This window comes from Nothoprocta perdicaria, unplaced genomic scaffold (assembly GCF_003342845.1).
Source record: "Nothoprocta perdicaria isolate Ctin4 unplaced genomic scaffold, notPer1 scaffold_28, whole genome shotgun sequence".
Lineage (NCBI taxonomy): Eukaryota > Metazoa > Chordata > Aves > Tinamiformes > Tinamidae > Nothoprocta > Nothoprocta perdicaria.
Genome location: NW_020455510.1, coordinates 1,569,146 through 1,585,299, shown reverse-complemented (window position 1 = coordinate 1,585,299; position 16,154 = coordinate 1,569,146). Strand labels below are relative to the sequence as shown.

General features: G+C 36.9%; 1 protein-coding gene across 3 annotated transcripts in view; it reads right to left on the bottom strand.

The window, feature by feature from the left end:
* Positions 1-16,154, bottom strand: part of CPT1A (carnitine palmitoyltransferase 1A) — a 43,467-nt gene that overhangs the window by 12,667 nt on the left and 14,646 nt on the right. For 2 of the 3 annotated variants that reach the window (XM_026041124.1, XM_026041125.1), the window contains exons 7-19: positions 15,700-15,777; positions 15,036-15,143; positions 13,702-13,789; positions 11,517-11,712; positions 10,808-10,996; positions 10,489-10,594; positions 9,083-9,199; positions 8,060-8,224; positions 6,816-6,950; positions 5,137-5,289; positions 4,574-4,678; positions 4,123-4,215; positions 783-2,697 (exon numbers count right to left, since the gene is read on the bottom strand). In XM_026041124.1, the coding sequence (XP_025896909.1) occupies positions 2,611-2,697; positions 4,123-4,215; positions 4,574-4,678; positions 5,137-5,289; positions 6,816-6,950; positions 8,060-8,224; positions 9,083-9,199; positions 10,489-10,594; positions 10,808-10,996; positions 11,517-11,712; positions 13,702-13,789; positions 15,036-15,143; positions 15,700-15,777 (1,620 nt within the window). In that variant the 3' untranslated portion in view covers positions 783-2,610. Of the gene's footprint in view, positions 1-782; positions 2,698-4,122; positions 4,216-4,573; positions 4,679-5,136; positions 5,290-6,815; positions 6,951-8,059; positions 8,225-9,082; positions 9,200-10,488; positions 10,595-10,807; positions 10,997-11,516; positions 11,713-13,701; positions 13,790-15,035; positions 15,144-15,699; positions 15,778-16,154 lie in introns of those variants that run through there. The other variant, XM_026041126.1, reaches the window with a different exon arrangement.

Genomic DNA, 16,154 nt, shown 5'->3' with positions numbered 1-16,154 from the left:
ATCTCCCAGTCTCTCACATGAAATAGCTGGAATGGTAAGAAATGCTGAAAATGCACAGTTGAGATATTCCATCAAGTCCTCACTGCTGTGGAAGAAACAGGTCAATTATCACCCAACCTGACTTAAACTTTGAGCCCTTTAATCACTGAGAATGTGAGATTCAAGGCTTCAGTAACAGATAAATCATTTTTTTTCCAAAATACAATTTAACCCTAATATTAAAGTACACTGTATTAGAAAATTCATTCAAATCTATGTAATTTCAGTTACATTCCTATGGCTTTTGAGCAAAAAAAAAGCAAGCAGTTTTACTGTATGTACATAATATTCAACATCAAGATTTAAATTATTTATTAATAACCTACATCCACTGTGCATTTCTAAGATTTACATCCAAAACGCATATTTTATTTACATGCTGTAGACATTTTAAAGAAAGTGAAATAAAATTCTGTTTAGGAATTATGATCTACCCCAATTAAAAACAAAACAAAAAATGTTCATAAACACCACCCTTTTAAACATTTACAATAAAAACCAACTTCCTGTGCCAATTATACTTACTCTCTCCTTAAGAAGGTAAAATTGCATTGATAACTGCACTAACTACAATTAGACTCGAAACATTTAAAACCTGAGAGTCAAATCTAAACTTTTAAGAAAATGCTATAAACTAATAGGCCTTAATATTACTGTAAGCACAGATTGGTCAGTGGTTAATGAAACAGTGCATTATTTCTGCAGCTTCAAATGAACAGGTCACTATGAAGACAGATGGTGCAGCAGTTTGATAAATGCCAGGCCTGCATTTAGCTGCAGTAAGTCTTATTTCAACACCTCCTTGCCTGCACACCATAGCCTACCGAATGAAGAGGATCTTTGGCCAATTTCTGGGGGGATTCCTGCCTTCCTGTAAGCATGGATTGCCTCAAGTATGCATCTGTTGAGGTTTCCCACCTCAAAAGTTGAGGCGGGAATTTTGATATCTAGATCAGAGTGGAAAAAAAAAAAGTGAAGAGGCACAAAAAGTTAGAAATACAGGCCAGAACACCCCCAAATCTAAGCAGTGTCATTATCAACTGCCAGAGGGGCTTTTAAAGGTAGCCCAGCTCTGCAGCAGCATTCACTGTAGTACTGAATACYCTCTTCTTGAAAGAAAACATTGTTGCTCTGACAGGTACACTTTACAGCACTGTGCAATCCAAAAAGTAGCTACATCCATAAAGCTTTAGGAAGAGCCACATGCAAAGCAATTTCAGCTTTTACAGTAGCTGCAAGCTCTTAAACTTCCCRGGAAACATTATGCCACTTCCTGAGTGAAAACCTCTTCCTCACGGCATCCTTCAGCAACCATGCCATGGCTCCGGCCATCAAGGCCCTCTCCTGCGGCGGTGGCTTTGAGGGGGTGGCGATTCCCCGCTCTGGGGCTGCACCCATTGCCTTCACRGGCAGCCTCTCTCATAGAAAAGCTTGGCAGGGTGCTAGTGGTCCCTCCAGGCTGCAAGGAAGCAAGCTTGGATTGTGCGGTGTCTGCGGGCTATCCAGCAGCTTTGAATTGAATTGCATTTACATTCCTAGGACCCAGAAACTGTGCGTAACATGGAGCTCTTATCTCAGATGACAGCTGATACCACCCGGCTAAGGAGGCCTTTGAGCGTCTGTGGCTCTGAAACAAAGTTACTCCTGCTTTGCATAGGGACCCATCTCCTGCCATGCGAGATAAGAGTGTTTCATTACAGCTTTAAACCTAAATGCACCATTCAGAAGTATATCCCAGTCTGCTTGTGTCACACCCACCTAAGTTACAGTTTGAAAACTAAATTTGCAGCACTACTTCCACTTGTCCACCACTAAAATAAWGCTAAACCAACCCCCAGTGTTAACATTTTCCCTTGTTTAGGTTCTTTGTTTGCTAAGGCACCGGTATGAACAAGCATGCAGGTCCATTTATACAGAAATAATTAAAAAATGTGGTAAATATGCTTGTAAGAAATTAGAATGAGTGAAACCTGCTAACTTAGGTGACACATTCTACTACCTATTCTAGCAAATACTTCCCCCCCAAAAGAAACAGTAGTATTTGGTTACACTGGGTCATATGAAGGTTTTTTTCCTGTATGTTAAGTTACCTTTCCAAAACTGGTCAAATTAAACAAATCTGTCACTCATTGACATAAAACATGAATGTTCTGCTATTAATTCATATCAAATCAAACCTTTTCTAGGATTAGTAGGTTAAGACTCAATATGGTTAATTCCTTCATTTATGGAATAAAAGTACATTCCAATTTTAAGCAAAAGAAAGAGAATAATTGTATACAACTTAGGAGAAAACTGCAGTAGTTGAATATACATGCCTTCATGCAATGGTGCTATCCTTTAACCCTTGGGARTATACAAAACTTCAACAGTGGTCCTCTGTGGAAAGAAACTCTTCCAAACTATTGAAAAATCATGGAATACAAGCAACTGCTAAGGTTTTCATAGGTGATTGAGGGGATGGAGACTCGGTTTCTTTTCGAGCTATTTCTTGACAAACCTTGCTCTCGTGCACTGTTCAGAAAAGTTCTCATTCCAATAACAGAGTCTACTTCCCACCGGTAAGGCAAGTCACTTGGTACAGTTTTTAGTAGGGCCAAATAAAGACATGATGTCAATCATAGCTTTTTGGATGTTTTTTCCAAAACGATGAGAATCCTAGAAAGAGAAAAAAAAACAAAAAAGCTGTATCAAGACACCACTTATCTTTCAAAGACATAAATCTTTTAATATTTTGTAATTTGATCTAAAAAAAGTTCTAATGCAATATAAAATAACCCAGGTTTATGCTACTAATGCAGAGTCCTTCATTATGAATCTACTCTCCTACAAACAGAACTCAGATAGTCTTATTGAAATCACATTCATCCATAGCTTTTTTGTTGTTTTGGTTTGTTTTGAATAACAATAGATACCCTAGTTTATAAAAGATGACTGCGCAAAAGCTGGTTTTGAGAGGGCCATAAGAAGGAGAAAGCACAAGGAAGACGACCTGTAAGTGCCAAAAGTCAGAGCAATCTTTTATATGTGAGTTCATATCTGCATCTGCTTTTTTGTCAATGAAGAACTGTACCAAGTAGTGAAAATAATCAAGTGACCTAAAGCATTAGCAAACTATGATCCTGCCCTGTTTCTTGTGTCAGATGAATGGTACAAGGAAGAAAGATAAGTGTAAATTACTAGTGACGTTATATGACCTACTACAGACAAAGCTATCCTGGTAAAATCAAGGCCAGGCATACAAAGAAGTGCCACCTTCTTTCTGTATGGAACTTTGACCGATAACTAGAAAAAAAACAGGGAAATTCAAAGTACAAACTGAGACATCTGAAGAATAATTTAAGGAAATACTTTGTTCTCGTATAGTTTATCTTTAATGATTAACCAAAGGCATCAATATTTCTCAGGCAATTGAAGGCTGAAAGAGGCGAGATGTATGTAATGAGGGCAGAGCTCATCAAGCTTGAAGTTATAAAATATGAAAAGGAAGGATGAATTGAAGGTCACTCGGTGCAGGCTTCCACAGTAGCAGGACATGCTATAAGCTCCACTAGAACCTAATACTTGCTTTTTATTCCAAAAAAATCTTAACTCTAAGTGTTTCTCACACACTGGTAATTTCCATCAGTATTATTTAGACCTAGGAGTTAAAAAAAAAAAAAAAAAAAAAAAAAAAACCACCAGGGAGCATTATTTTATATTCTCTCTACAAGTGGGCCCAGAGCCAAGTCAAAGCAAAACTGTAGCAAATAGTGGGAGTGGGAGGCACCTGTCTGGCTGTTCATGGGACAGATAAACATTATTTTGCTCAAGTTCCAGGAAACTACACGTGTTTAAAGATGACCTTGAGCCACATACTTGATTTCACCTGAAAGCACTGGTTAAAGATAATCCAGTTTCCTAACTTCATCAAGCAATTAATGGAATTTGAGGGGGAAAAAAAAAATATATATATATATATATATATAAAGATAGAAGAGACTGTGTGTTGCAAGTCATGCTAAGTCTTTCAACAATGAGCAAAATGGTCTTTATAAGTAAAGATAAAAATACAATTATTAAATGAAAAGGGTTGTCCCATACCGTCTCAGAACATGAGAATTTGCTGGAGACATGGAAGTGGATGGAATTTTCATCTAAGATAATGTAAGAAACACCATAACCATCATCAGCCACCTGGAGGAAAAAAAAAAAGTGATTGCTTACACTCCCCACCCCCTTCTATTTTTCCGTTCATCTGATACACAATTACAGTTATTTTCTATGAAACYTTTAAAGTCAGTTCCAATTTTTTCCCTAAGCAAAGATATCTTCCACATTTTATRTAACATTTTTAGAAAGTGCTGTTGCTTAGGGGAAACATCTCATCTGAAGTGTATGGAATTAACATTGTCTGAATATGATCTGTAACATATTTCCTTTCAAAAACCTTTGAAGTGCAATGTTAAGGTATTATGGAACTGAAATTTTTAGACTAGCGCTTTCAMCACAGACCTGTGTTTAAAATGGTTACTTTTGTAGTTAGCTAACATACCGGCCCAAACCCTCCACCACAGGATAACATCTCAGGGTTCTTCTTTAGATTAATAAGCTGCTGTGGCGTCTGGCTCGTTGACAGCCTCCAAGGCTCTGACAAAACCTATAATAGATAGGAAAGGGATGTAAAGAAACATAACACTTCAACATACAACAACAAGATAATTTAGAAAATATTCAATAAAGCAACAGTAAGAATTAACTCTAGTTCACACTTCAATAGAATGAACAACTGATATTAGAAAAGCAGCAAAACACCAGTCTTTAYGTGGAAAAAGTTAACATGCAAGGCCTTAATATCAATTTAGAGAATGGAAATATTTTTCAGTTGAAATCTTTTCTGAAAACAGAACCATCCACTGATACTGTCTGCTTAACAGGTCTTTTTTTTTTTTAAGAAGATCCACCACAACCACCATCTAAACCTACCTTTTTTTCTTGGAAAGATAGTTTTGTTTTGTTTGTTTGTTTTTTTTTTTAATGTTTTTCTGATTCTGCTGATGTTTAAGTAAACAGAGGGTTAGTTAGCATGGTTAACAATTATTAATGAAATCCACTTACTTCTTTAAGAAAAGGAGAATCAACAGCAAGGTATTTGGACACGACATAAAGGCAGAACAGATGACGATCAATACCAGCACCAGTCATTGCAAGACGATATAAAAGCTGATGTTTGGTAGTAGCAGCCCTCAAGAGCTTGAGCTTGTTTTCATTCTGATGAAAGAAAATCACAGAAAAAAGGTAGAATGCAGAAACCACATTACAGCAACGGCTCTCAAGCCTATGATGAACAAGGCAATAAACGCATCTAACATCGAATATCCAGATCCTCTCATTTTTCAGTGTGTCACTTTTCAATTCAGTTATGTAAGAAAAGTGTTGATTATTTCCTATTAAAGACCATGCATAAATAAAACATTTACATTTTAAGTAAGACCAGCCACAAAATCAAATAGCATGAAAACCASGTGATTACAATTTGAGTTTACTACTCCCTGCTGAACTTATCCTCTAAAGATACTGGCCTTCGAAAGCTATARAAAAGCAAACAGCAAATTATAGATTTAAAAAAGAAAGAGTTGCAAGAGCCATTTCAGAACCAAGATAGACAACACTAAGTGTACTGTAAATGAACACCACTTAAATGTACTGTAAATGCAAAATGTCTGTTAAAATTCACTTCTAGGCAGGCATTTCATTAGAATTTTTAATGTGGAATGGCAACTGAGTATACGGTGCTCTATCACTTGCTACCTGCRCTATGACAAGTTGATTCTATCGATTTGGGAAATGATAGGCAGCCTATTTGCTCTTAGCAAGAGAAGCAGATAAACTCTTTGTAGCCACGCCAAGCATCCCTATCATTGGTATTCCAGAGTAAAGCTTTGTGGGAAGAGAACAGTCCTCTCCATTTTTCTGCAGAAAAAGGCAACATGAATTTGAAAGAAGTAGAATGATTTACAGATCTGATGTCAAACATTAGGTCTGTTCGCCAAGCTAACTGCTCTCAATTGTCAGCTCAAAACAGCATCTACACTATTATTTAGATACAGCTACAAAATGTAGAAAAACACCCACTCATCTGCCTCAAAAAAATGGAAATCTCTTTCAGCTTAGGTTATTAAATTTGCAGATTTTATTTCATCAGCTCTATCAATGAAATAATGACTAGCATGAATTCGAGACAAACCATCCTCAACATCGCTGTGACACCAGACAGTATCTTTCACCTGACAATACATTCTTCCACTTGGACAACAAATCTTTCAATCAGTATTGTCCAATTTTTCCAAACTAAGAAGCTTTCCACTTAGAGCATGATTCCTTTACTGGCTGATTGGAACATAAAGTTTGAAACTCCACTGAAATTAACATATGAAATCAACTGTTTCTTCCCAAGAATATTGGCTTCCTTATCAGAAAGGAAAGCTTAACTGACATAATTTACTTTTCACAGATCTACAAAGATTCACAAATCATTGAAGTTTCATGGGTCATTTTAGTTTTCCAAGTTGTAAAAATCAGTGTTTCTGATTAAGTTACTGTCATTCTTTTTTGTTGTAGTCTCAGAAGTCCTGTCATTGTCAGAGAATGTAGATAATTACCTTATGTTGCAGTTTATTCCTCAAAACAAACACATCTGGTTTTAAGTGTTTAAAATCTATCTGGGAATTATACGGCGATGCAGTGATAACGCGTTGCCTCATGCAACATATCAGGAAATAACATAGTAAACTTACAGTTTCAGTTGGATCTTCCATGGCGCGAACAAAATTACAGGATTCAACAGTACAYGAGCGAACAGTTTCAGTCCTGCCCTCCCTGAACAAGCGGGTCATAGAGGCCTCGTAAGTTAAACAAAATTTCCCCATGTCCTTGAAAGAGGAAAAACAACAACTTCAGAAGTTTACCTAGACTTTGCTCTTCTTTCTTAAGCAAGAGTTCAAGGTAAGCATACAGGATATGAATCACTCCCCAAGTTAAACTCAACAACATACACTTAAGTAGATCACTGTTCACCATCTTACCTGAAGACAATCAAGCCAAACTAAGATGAGCAACAGCAATACAGTAAGTGTCATCAGAAAAGTCAAATTACTACTTTACACATCTTACACTCTCTTCTTTGGCCTCTTTACAACTGAACCCAATTCAAAGCCATCAGTAAGCACACAGCTGTGGTAAAAAGTCTAGGAAACTATCATGTCCTTAGGAGCTTTTTCACAAATATGTTTTATTGCAGCATGGAGAGGCCTGGCAGAACAGAGAATTTCAAGTACAAGAGAACTGAAAAAGGTCAGCTAGACCAAAAAGCCTGACTCCTGTATTTCCTGTAGACGCACGTGATCTACAGATTAAAGCTTACTAAATGATATTAGTTTATAAATCAAACTATTTGCCACGTAGCCACCCTAACCAACAGCAAAGATTAAGTGGTGAGAGCAACCAGGAAACCTACATGTTTTGACATTCCATTTGGAATTACATATAGCAAGGCAATATCTTAACAAGCCAAACAAAACAGATGAAATCTAATATGTAGGTGTTGTTTTAAAGCATGTAATAGAAAAGACAAACTAGGAAGAAAACACAGGCAGTAATCTCATCGTTAATCTTGTTAGGGAGTGCCCACAATTATTGAACTAGAGGAGCCTCCAAACAAGTTTAACATGGTTTAGACTATAAAGTTAGTAAYATCTACTTCAATTTTCCTATCTACTGCTCTCAAGTTCAAAACACGTAGTTGATCTGTTTCTAGTCAGAGGAGAAAAATCTGCTCAAGTGTCAAAAGGACAACCCTTGGACAATGAATTTTGAGTTAATAATCTTGGAAGCTTGTTCCAGCTTCTGCCAAATACCTGTAATAGTCTTGCAGACTCACACTCATGTGCTTTACTCAGCCATATATTTTTAAATTAGATGTGGTACCTTTGTATACTTGTGATTAATGAGCTTCTGTAAGATCAAAACAATCTGTTCTTACCCGATAGTGAGCAAGCTGCAAGGCAAGTTGCACAAAGGCATCAGGGCTGACTTTTGCTGTCTTGATTAGTCCCTTCCCAAAGGCATCGAAGTAAAACGAACAGAAGTCTACGTCATCCGCCAGAGCTGTTGCAGTGCTCAGAGACCTCTCAATCACCTCTTGACACTAAAGGCAGTGGTGAGGGGAAATTATACACGCATATACACCAATTATTATAGTGTTATGTGTAACACTTTATATATTACATATTATATAAGATATAAACATTACAATATTACATAAATGTTAAAATCTATACAAAATGTTTATATATGTGCAAATACATACATAAACGTACATTCAATGGCACCTAAAAGCGGTGAAAAGTTACAAATATATTTTTAATTGACAAATAAGATACCTGGCCATTATGCATGCCACCCATCAACATCAATGTCTACATACTACTCCTCTCAGAGCAGAGGTGGAATAATCTTTGCCTAACTGTTAAGATTCAAGTAGCAAAAAAAATAGAGATGAAATGGCAAGGGTCGTGTCTGATCTGCCATACCTGCTCAATCAAACACCTCACCAATCACTACCACTTTAAAGTTAAAATTCAAATAGGATTAGGACAGTTTGTCTTAAACGCGCACAGGAAAAAAAGATTTATTAGTTACCCAGACAAAACTTTAGACATAAAAGAAGTCTCAAGGAAACCTCATACTCGAGAATATCTATTGCAACAACAGCAATGAAGCCTCAACAACTTAGATCTCACTGTAGTACAGTATTTAAAATTGGTGRCCACTTATTTTTGACACATTACCAGGAGTTCCACAAGTTCCCTAGCTAGAATTTTGAAAGTGGCATAAAACAAAGCAAAAACACTCCAGCAAACACCTTACTATGTACCTTTTAGCAAACCACTAAYGGGACCTTCAAGAAGTTAAAACACTATATCAACAAGGCAACTACTGATGTCAGGCAACTACTCCACAACGAGCAAACACTTCTCCAACCCATTAGTCATCCAGTACTCACTTCTTCTGGAATTTCCCACTGTAGTTTGGTAGGAATAGGAATATTTTGATTGGTATCTCCTCGGCAATGTCCGTCTTCTGAATAGCCCAGTTCAATATGCTCTGTTAACATTACACTCTGCAAATAACAGAGCATCTTCTGAATTAGAACACATTAGATACAGCTATTAAAGTAGAATTTCACTGCTAAATCAGTATACTCGATTTTCCATACACGGTGAAATACAATATACAATCATTTTCAAATTCTGAAAACAGCTGCAAGCAAATCTCTCTCTTCTACCTCTTAAGGCATTTTTACTTCTGTTATGAGTGAAGTAAAACCAAGTATGCACAAAAACACCCACACAGCTACACTGGTGCCTTTTGTCACATGCTACTGACATAATTATCGTATTTCAATTAAAACAAAAGAAACAACATACACCGTAGAGCAAGACCTGAATTTCACAAGGTTTGCCCAACTTACATTCCAGAGAGATTTTGCAAGTTACCTGTTAATACTTACTCACCTAGAAATGGTTTATTTCACAGCACATCCCTCTGCAAGAAGGTCTTCCTTTTAAAATTTACATCCTAATTAGTACTGCAGTATATTTTCACCTGTGATTTTGAGCTTTTGGGTGGTAAAGTGTAATGTTTACTACTATTGACAGGGCAAAGTACAGAGAAGAGAAAAAAAGCTGCCCTGTCCTACCAGGTTCCAACGAGCTTTCTTAATGTAAAAGTCAAACATCTGCTCAACATGGAATGGAAAACCTGAGAAAAATCTATTACATATTCTACATATATATTTCTAATTGCTCAATTAAATTAACTTTCTCATTTAAGAAACAGAACATGCTACCCATGAAATAAAAAACCTAATTCATGGGATTTTTTTTTTCCTAAAAAAAGACAGTCTAAAAAACAGCTATCCACAGGAAATTTCCTAGGTAGTATTATATGTTTTTAGACTTTCTTAACTCTTAGCAGGAAATGAGCCAACTAATAGTAATTCTCAAATACAGAGACATGAACTTTACAACAAATCATTCTCCAGAATAAAAAAAAAAAAAAAAAAAACCACTAAATTTTGAAAACAAGTGCGTGTTTTAAGAATTCAGTTCTTCAGGATTGTGTATGCATACAGTGTCCTATCATAGAGGATATCAATTGATTGATTTAGACAAGTTAGTTTTATCAGTTTTATAATGAAGATTGGTGTGTTCATTGGATTACAATAATCTAGCAAGCTCCTTTAAATTCTACATTCCAAGTAAGACAGAAGCAGTCCCACTTTTAAGAAGCAGTAATCACTTTTAAGCAGTATAATCACGTGGGACTTAAAGGGACCTCCTGATCTTCAGGACTGYTGCATGGACAACATCATCATCTTTTGTATTAACCTGTGTGTAAAACACTTACCTCCCAAAGATGACCAACAATAGGAGCATCTGCCCAAGAGTGTTCTGCATTCAGGCCCATTTTGCCATTCTTGAACACAATAAGAGTGAATGTTTTATCAAACCACCTTAAAAGAAAACAAAACAAMAATCTGGAGTTTTGTATTTAAAAAAAATAGATCATAAGAAGTTTGTTCTCTCTCTACAAGCATGCAATTTTTCATTTTAAATCAACAGGCATAAGTTTATCAGTTTGYAAGACATCAATTCACATGTATCAGATGATTGAATCAGTACTWCTATATCAAAAAAAGGCATTTTCCACAAAATGAATACCATACCTGTCGTAACACCTGCCATGTATGAGGGACTTTGCATACATATCCAACGATGCCAGCGGATCTTCTTCCCTGTATCCTCGCTCGAGGTCATCCAGCGTTACAAAAAATGCTGCTTTTTCTATAGCATCTAGGGACTGTTTGTTCTTTCCACGGCTAAAATAAGTCTGCCGAGCCTTTGCCCAGGGTACTCTGTAAAAAGAATTTGGTTTATAGCCAGCTTACGTAATTTACTCAATATTTTTAGCAATGTTAAGATCACTACAAGACATACGGCATATTTTTAAGCACATTTACAGCATCCACTTTGATTGCATTGAAACTATATTATCCRAGAAAAGTTTTAGGAATACATGTACAATAGAATCCCAGGAACTAGCTCACATATCATCYTAATTTTATGCTTAATTTTCCAAAATTCAGCAGCTTGCCTACATGCAAGACMAAGAGCCCGTGTCATCTCGTGCAGAAGGAGCCAGATATATTGAACTGTAAGCCTGTCAACAATTTAACTGAAATCAGTTATCTTGCATCTAGAACCAACTGGTTAAGTACTGCTTTATTTTGCATGAATGATAGCAGTTACTGAGTTCACATTCTCAACCTTACCTTTTACGGTACTTTTTAATATACAAATTGAACCTATCCAAAGCTAACACTTAACCAGCCAGTCGCTCCAAACATTAGAATTAATACCAAAAAAGAATCCTACCTATCTCCTGCAGTAAGAGCTGCTAGCTTCAGCTCCCCAGGCTGAGGCTCTGAAACATCATCAAGAATTCTTTGCATCTGCTGTTCAATCTCCCGGGGTTTCAACAGCCGACCATCATGGTACAGGCACACTTTGAAGTAACGCCCTTTATGATACACTACGATGTGTTTGCTGTCTTTCACATGCTGGATAGTATCTGCAATTATAATCAGTTACAACAAAATGTTAATACAACATTTGGCATTAAGTAACAGCAAATGCTTACTGCGTGTACTACCAGTTAGTACAGCTTGTTTTTAACAAGTAGCAAAAAAACTAGGATAGCTGTGGCAGAAGCAGTAGGATCTGCCTAAGCACCACTGCTTAATTCAAGTACATTCCCAAATCCATTAATATAGTGAGCTGAAAACTGAGGAGAAACTACATGTGTTTTTTTTCTGCTCCTGCAGCCCTCAAAAGGGTGAAAAAAGCAGCAGGGCAATCATGTAGTGAGGTCACTCTCCCCTTCCTCCCAGGAGGAGGAAAGCATCTGTGCTAGTGTCAGGTACATGCTGTGTCCATACAAAAGGACAACTTGAGTGCAAATGCAAAAAAAGAGAGATCAATTGATGGTGTAGGTTACTAATGGCTTCACAACAATCGTACAGCACCAACAACTACCTTTCAAGCCCAGATTTAAGTACCTGTAGTAGAGATTTGTTTAAACAATTAAAAAAACACCCTTTCCATTTTTTCCTGCTGGTACAGAAATTGATTTGTGTAGATCTGAAGATGCATGCAACATGTTGCATGGGTTATCTAAGTTAATGCGAAAGACATAAAGGTACTTCTCTGTTTAAAATCAATAGCTTACTCCATGTACTTAATCATAASACACAAAAATTAAGCAATTACAGACTATGATGTCTATTAAGATTTAATGCTTTCCTCTTATTACTGATAAATCAGAGAAATGCTGTTCCTGTAGCATTAATATACTTGAAATATCATTGAAAGGAGGCAGCAAGAAAGCAACCTACTGTTCAGAATTTCAGAAAAATGTATTTTCAGTAAGTTAATTGAAAAATGAAGAAGTCACTTGTGCACAGGCAGAACAAAACAACGTATTTTTCTTTCAGAAAAAACATGAAAACATCAAAAAGCAGAATGGGAATTGAAAAACCTTTTTAGAAAGTTACATTTACAAAGCTGACTCTACTTTTACTTAACATGCTTCAAGCAGGAAACAACAGGGGTAAGTATAAATAGGTACAGGATGTGTGTTAATAGGTGTTAGAACACGCTAATTTTACAACTTTTCGGCAAGTGTGGGCTCAGACAGATTCAGAGCTATACGCAAACGGTTCACAGCACTCGGGGRAAGTGGGGAAGGAAAGCAGAGGCAAGTGCTTTTGAGACCTGAAGCAACCCAACTAGCAGCTCATACACTATAGTTGTCCACTGCAGAGTAACCAAGGCTATAAAGACCAGAATTAATGCCACAGTTCATGATGACAGGTCTCCATGACAGGGAGATACCTATTTGTCAGTTTTACAGATAAAAAAACGTGAGGCATAGATAGGTATTCGAAGGCAAGCTGGAAGAGCAGATTACATATCTTCAGATGTATCTGAATATATCTACAATAAAAATGCATATACGGATTGTCATTGAAAGACAATTTTTTCTTCTGAGCTAATGTGAYTGCTTGCATCCCATAAACATACCCTAAGCATCCCACAATAAGCAGAAACTCGAGCAACAGATCCAAGGGAAAGACATTCTGCTGTAGGTCAACAGCTGCCTCCCTTTATTCAGCATTAAAGCTCAAAAACTGAAGTTATGAATAACTTAGAATGATCAATCTGGGTGTTGCTGCAGGGCAGGAGCTAAGGAAAAATGGATATAAAGTTTCTTAGTGTGATGGGTATTTTAATGCATTCAAAAGGTCACAGTTCATAGTGTGGATGAAATCTTTGACAGGACTAAGACTGCACCYAACTCTAGGCCACACAAGCAACTTACGCTGGACATACGTTCATACTGAAAACACCACACTGGTGAGGGTGAATTAGAAACTGAATGGAAAAAAGGAGAGGCAAGCAAAAGACGACAGACTTTAAATATAATTTCCAGCAGAAAATACCCTCCAAACCTGTCTGGATTTCCTGAAGGTGTTCCTTCTCCTTGGCCAGTCCTGCTTACCTGTTTCCTCTCCTGGGATTCGGGAGGTATTAAACATCCGCTCCCACTGAGCTGARCAGAGTGGAACAGTAGATCCCAGGAGAAGAATCTACGCCACAACACATCAAAATCATAATTACACATAGACAGCAAATAAAAAGTAAAAAACACAGTTTTTATAAAAATCTAGTTAAAGAAAAGTTATAGAACAGAAGATTTAAAATGGGAACTCAAATTTTTGTTCCTCGTCTGCCCTTGAACTACATGTGGAAGAATCCACAGACATTCCAGTAGCTGCACTTTCTTCCTCCCTATTAAAAATGCCCCCCTTCTGAAGGGTGGATGGAAGCAAAGTATCAGCTGAAACCCAAGCAGCTCCCAGGGGCCAGTCTGGATGCAAAACAAAACACAGAGCAGGCATCATCTCTTAATTTCTCTTAATTTGCTCCAAAGAGCTGGGTAACACGTACAAACCAAACAGGAGATTTTTCTCTAGAACACCTGCTTTATTTAAAGAAGACAACCACTAAAAAAACCATTCCTTTATGTTTCCTCAACTGTATGACTGTAAGTACATACTGCACCCATTTCACTGCCACAGAATGAGTATGCAGGCTGGGGTTTTGGTTAAATAAAATAAGAAACAAACCTTAACACTTGTTTTTGCCTGCTTGAAGGATACCAAAATTTTCAGGAAGTCCAATGTCCTAAAGTACTCTAAGTACTTTGAGTAAATAATGGATTTTTTTTTTTTTAATTTACCTTTTCTTTCAAGTAGCCTAGTTTCAGCATTACATCAGGTTAAGAAAAGATTAAATCTCAGCTACAATCATATTTTAATTTCCTCTTTGATAAACCAAGTTAATGATTTTTTTCCCCTATTTGGGAGACTTAAGCTATTCAACTACACAAGGAAATCTGAGGCACAAATGTGTCCTGCTTGCTTTCCAGTATCATTTAAAGTTGCACATACAAYACAATCAATTTCACATGATTCATCTGCTGCTAGCAGAAAGATTATTTTCAATTGTCCCTTAAGAATGGTTTTAGCTGGAAACATGCAAGTGTTTTCTGATGGGAAACTAGGATTTCAGCAGCTCAGAATTTATCATCCTTTCATGTGTAGTACATACCGATAACTTCTGCTGCATGGAATACTTAACAAATGGGAATAGAAGCTCCTATTTGTCATGAGCAATTTAGCTGACAGCCCAGACACTTGAATCCACACATTCAGGTACATCTTATGTGCAGTTCTGGCATAAGACATTCTCCTCTCCTCCTCAAATTTAAAAATCTACTTCTTACAGACTCTGCTGGAAAAGATCAGCAACAACTTAAGCCAATATACATACTGGCTTCAATTCTTGTCTGTCCAGTTTCTTCCGGTAGAGCAGGATGGCATGGATAGCATTACCAGCTCGAGCTGCCTGCAGGGTAGTAGGAACTAAATAAAGGAAGTCCTGTAAAGTAGATAGGCATAAGAAATTAATATGAGTATCACATTGAGTATCATACTGAGAAAAGTACTTGGGTACTTCTGGTCCACTTTTTTTCCTTGAAGATTATTCTGATGTCATTACAGAAAAGGCTTTAAAATATACAATATACACTACTGAGGTGACTTGGTGATTTCTTGTTGACTGTGGTATCTTGTGTTTTTTTTTTTTTTATTTTGGGGCCTTTTACATATTTACYTCCAAAAGAAATACTTGTGAATATGAACACAAAACCCTGTTGAACCGTATTATTTACAAGATTTTGCAGGGGGCCTTTGCAAGGTCATACAGTGTTTACTGCAGTAAGTAAACAGCTATAAAAAGTCAGTGCTGCGTGAGTCTGCCTACCTGGTAGGCATGCTAAGCCTCCATTATAAGTTACCTGTATACTTTAGGACATGGGCTGCCTCATACTAGAAGAGAAACAAAGGTCACATGCTTAGTGACAACAGAGTTCCAGAAGGAAGGTATCGCTTTCACAGTGCCTCTTTGACATGAGGTATTTATAGTATTTACTTACCATTGCAAAATAGTTGCTATTAACCATAATTGGTCCACGTCCTCTAAGGTAGATATATTCTTCCCACCAATCACTAACCTGCAGTATGAAGATGAAATAAAGTCTCGTAGTTATCTCTAGGTTAATGATACCTCAACTCTATGCAATATAATCCTTAAAACAGGAACCACATCCTCCATGCATACTATTTGCATTAATAAGGGAAATTAGCCAGTGTCAGACAATTAAAATGAAAATTTCAGCTGCAACTCTGATAACATGGTTCCGAAGAAGTTGTCTGCAGCTAACATTTAAAATGCATCCAATCTCCTGAATGCTACCCAGCCTAAACAASGGTAACTGTGTACAACTAAGTGATCAGAAAGGAATTATGTTACACATATTTCACTGAGGTGTTGGGACACAGGTTTCTTTCCTGGAAAGGAACATACATTATTCTAAATCTTTTCTGTATT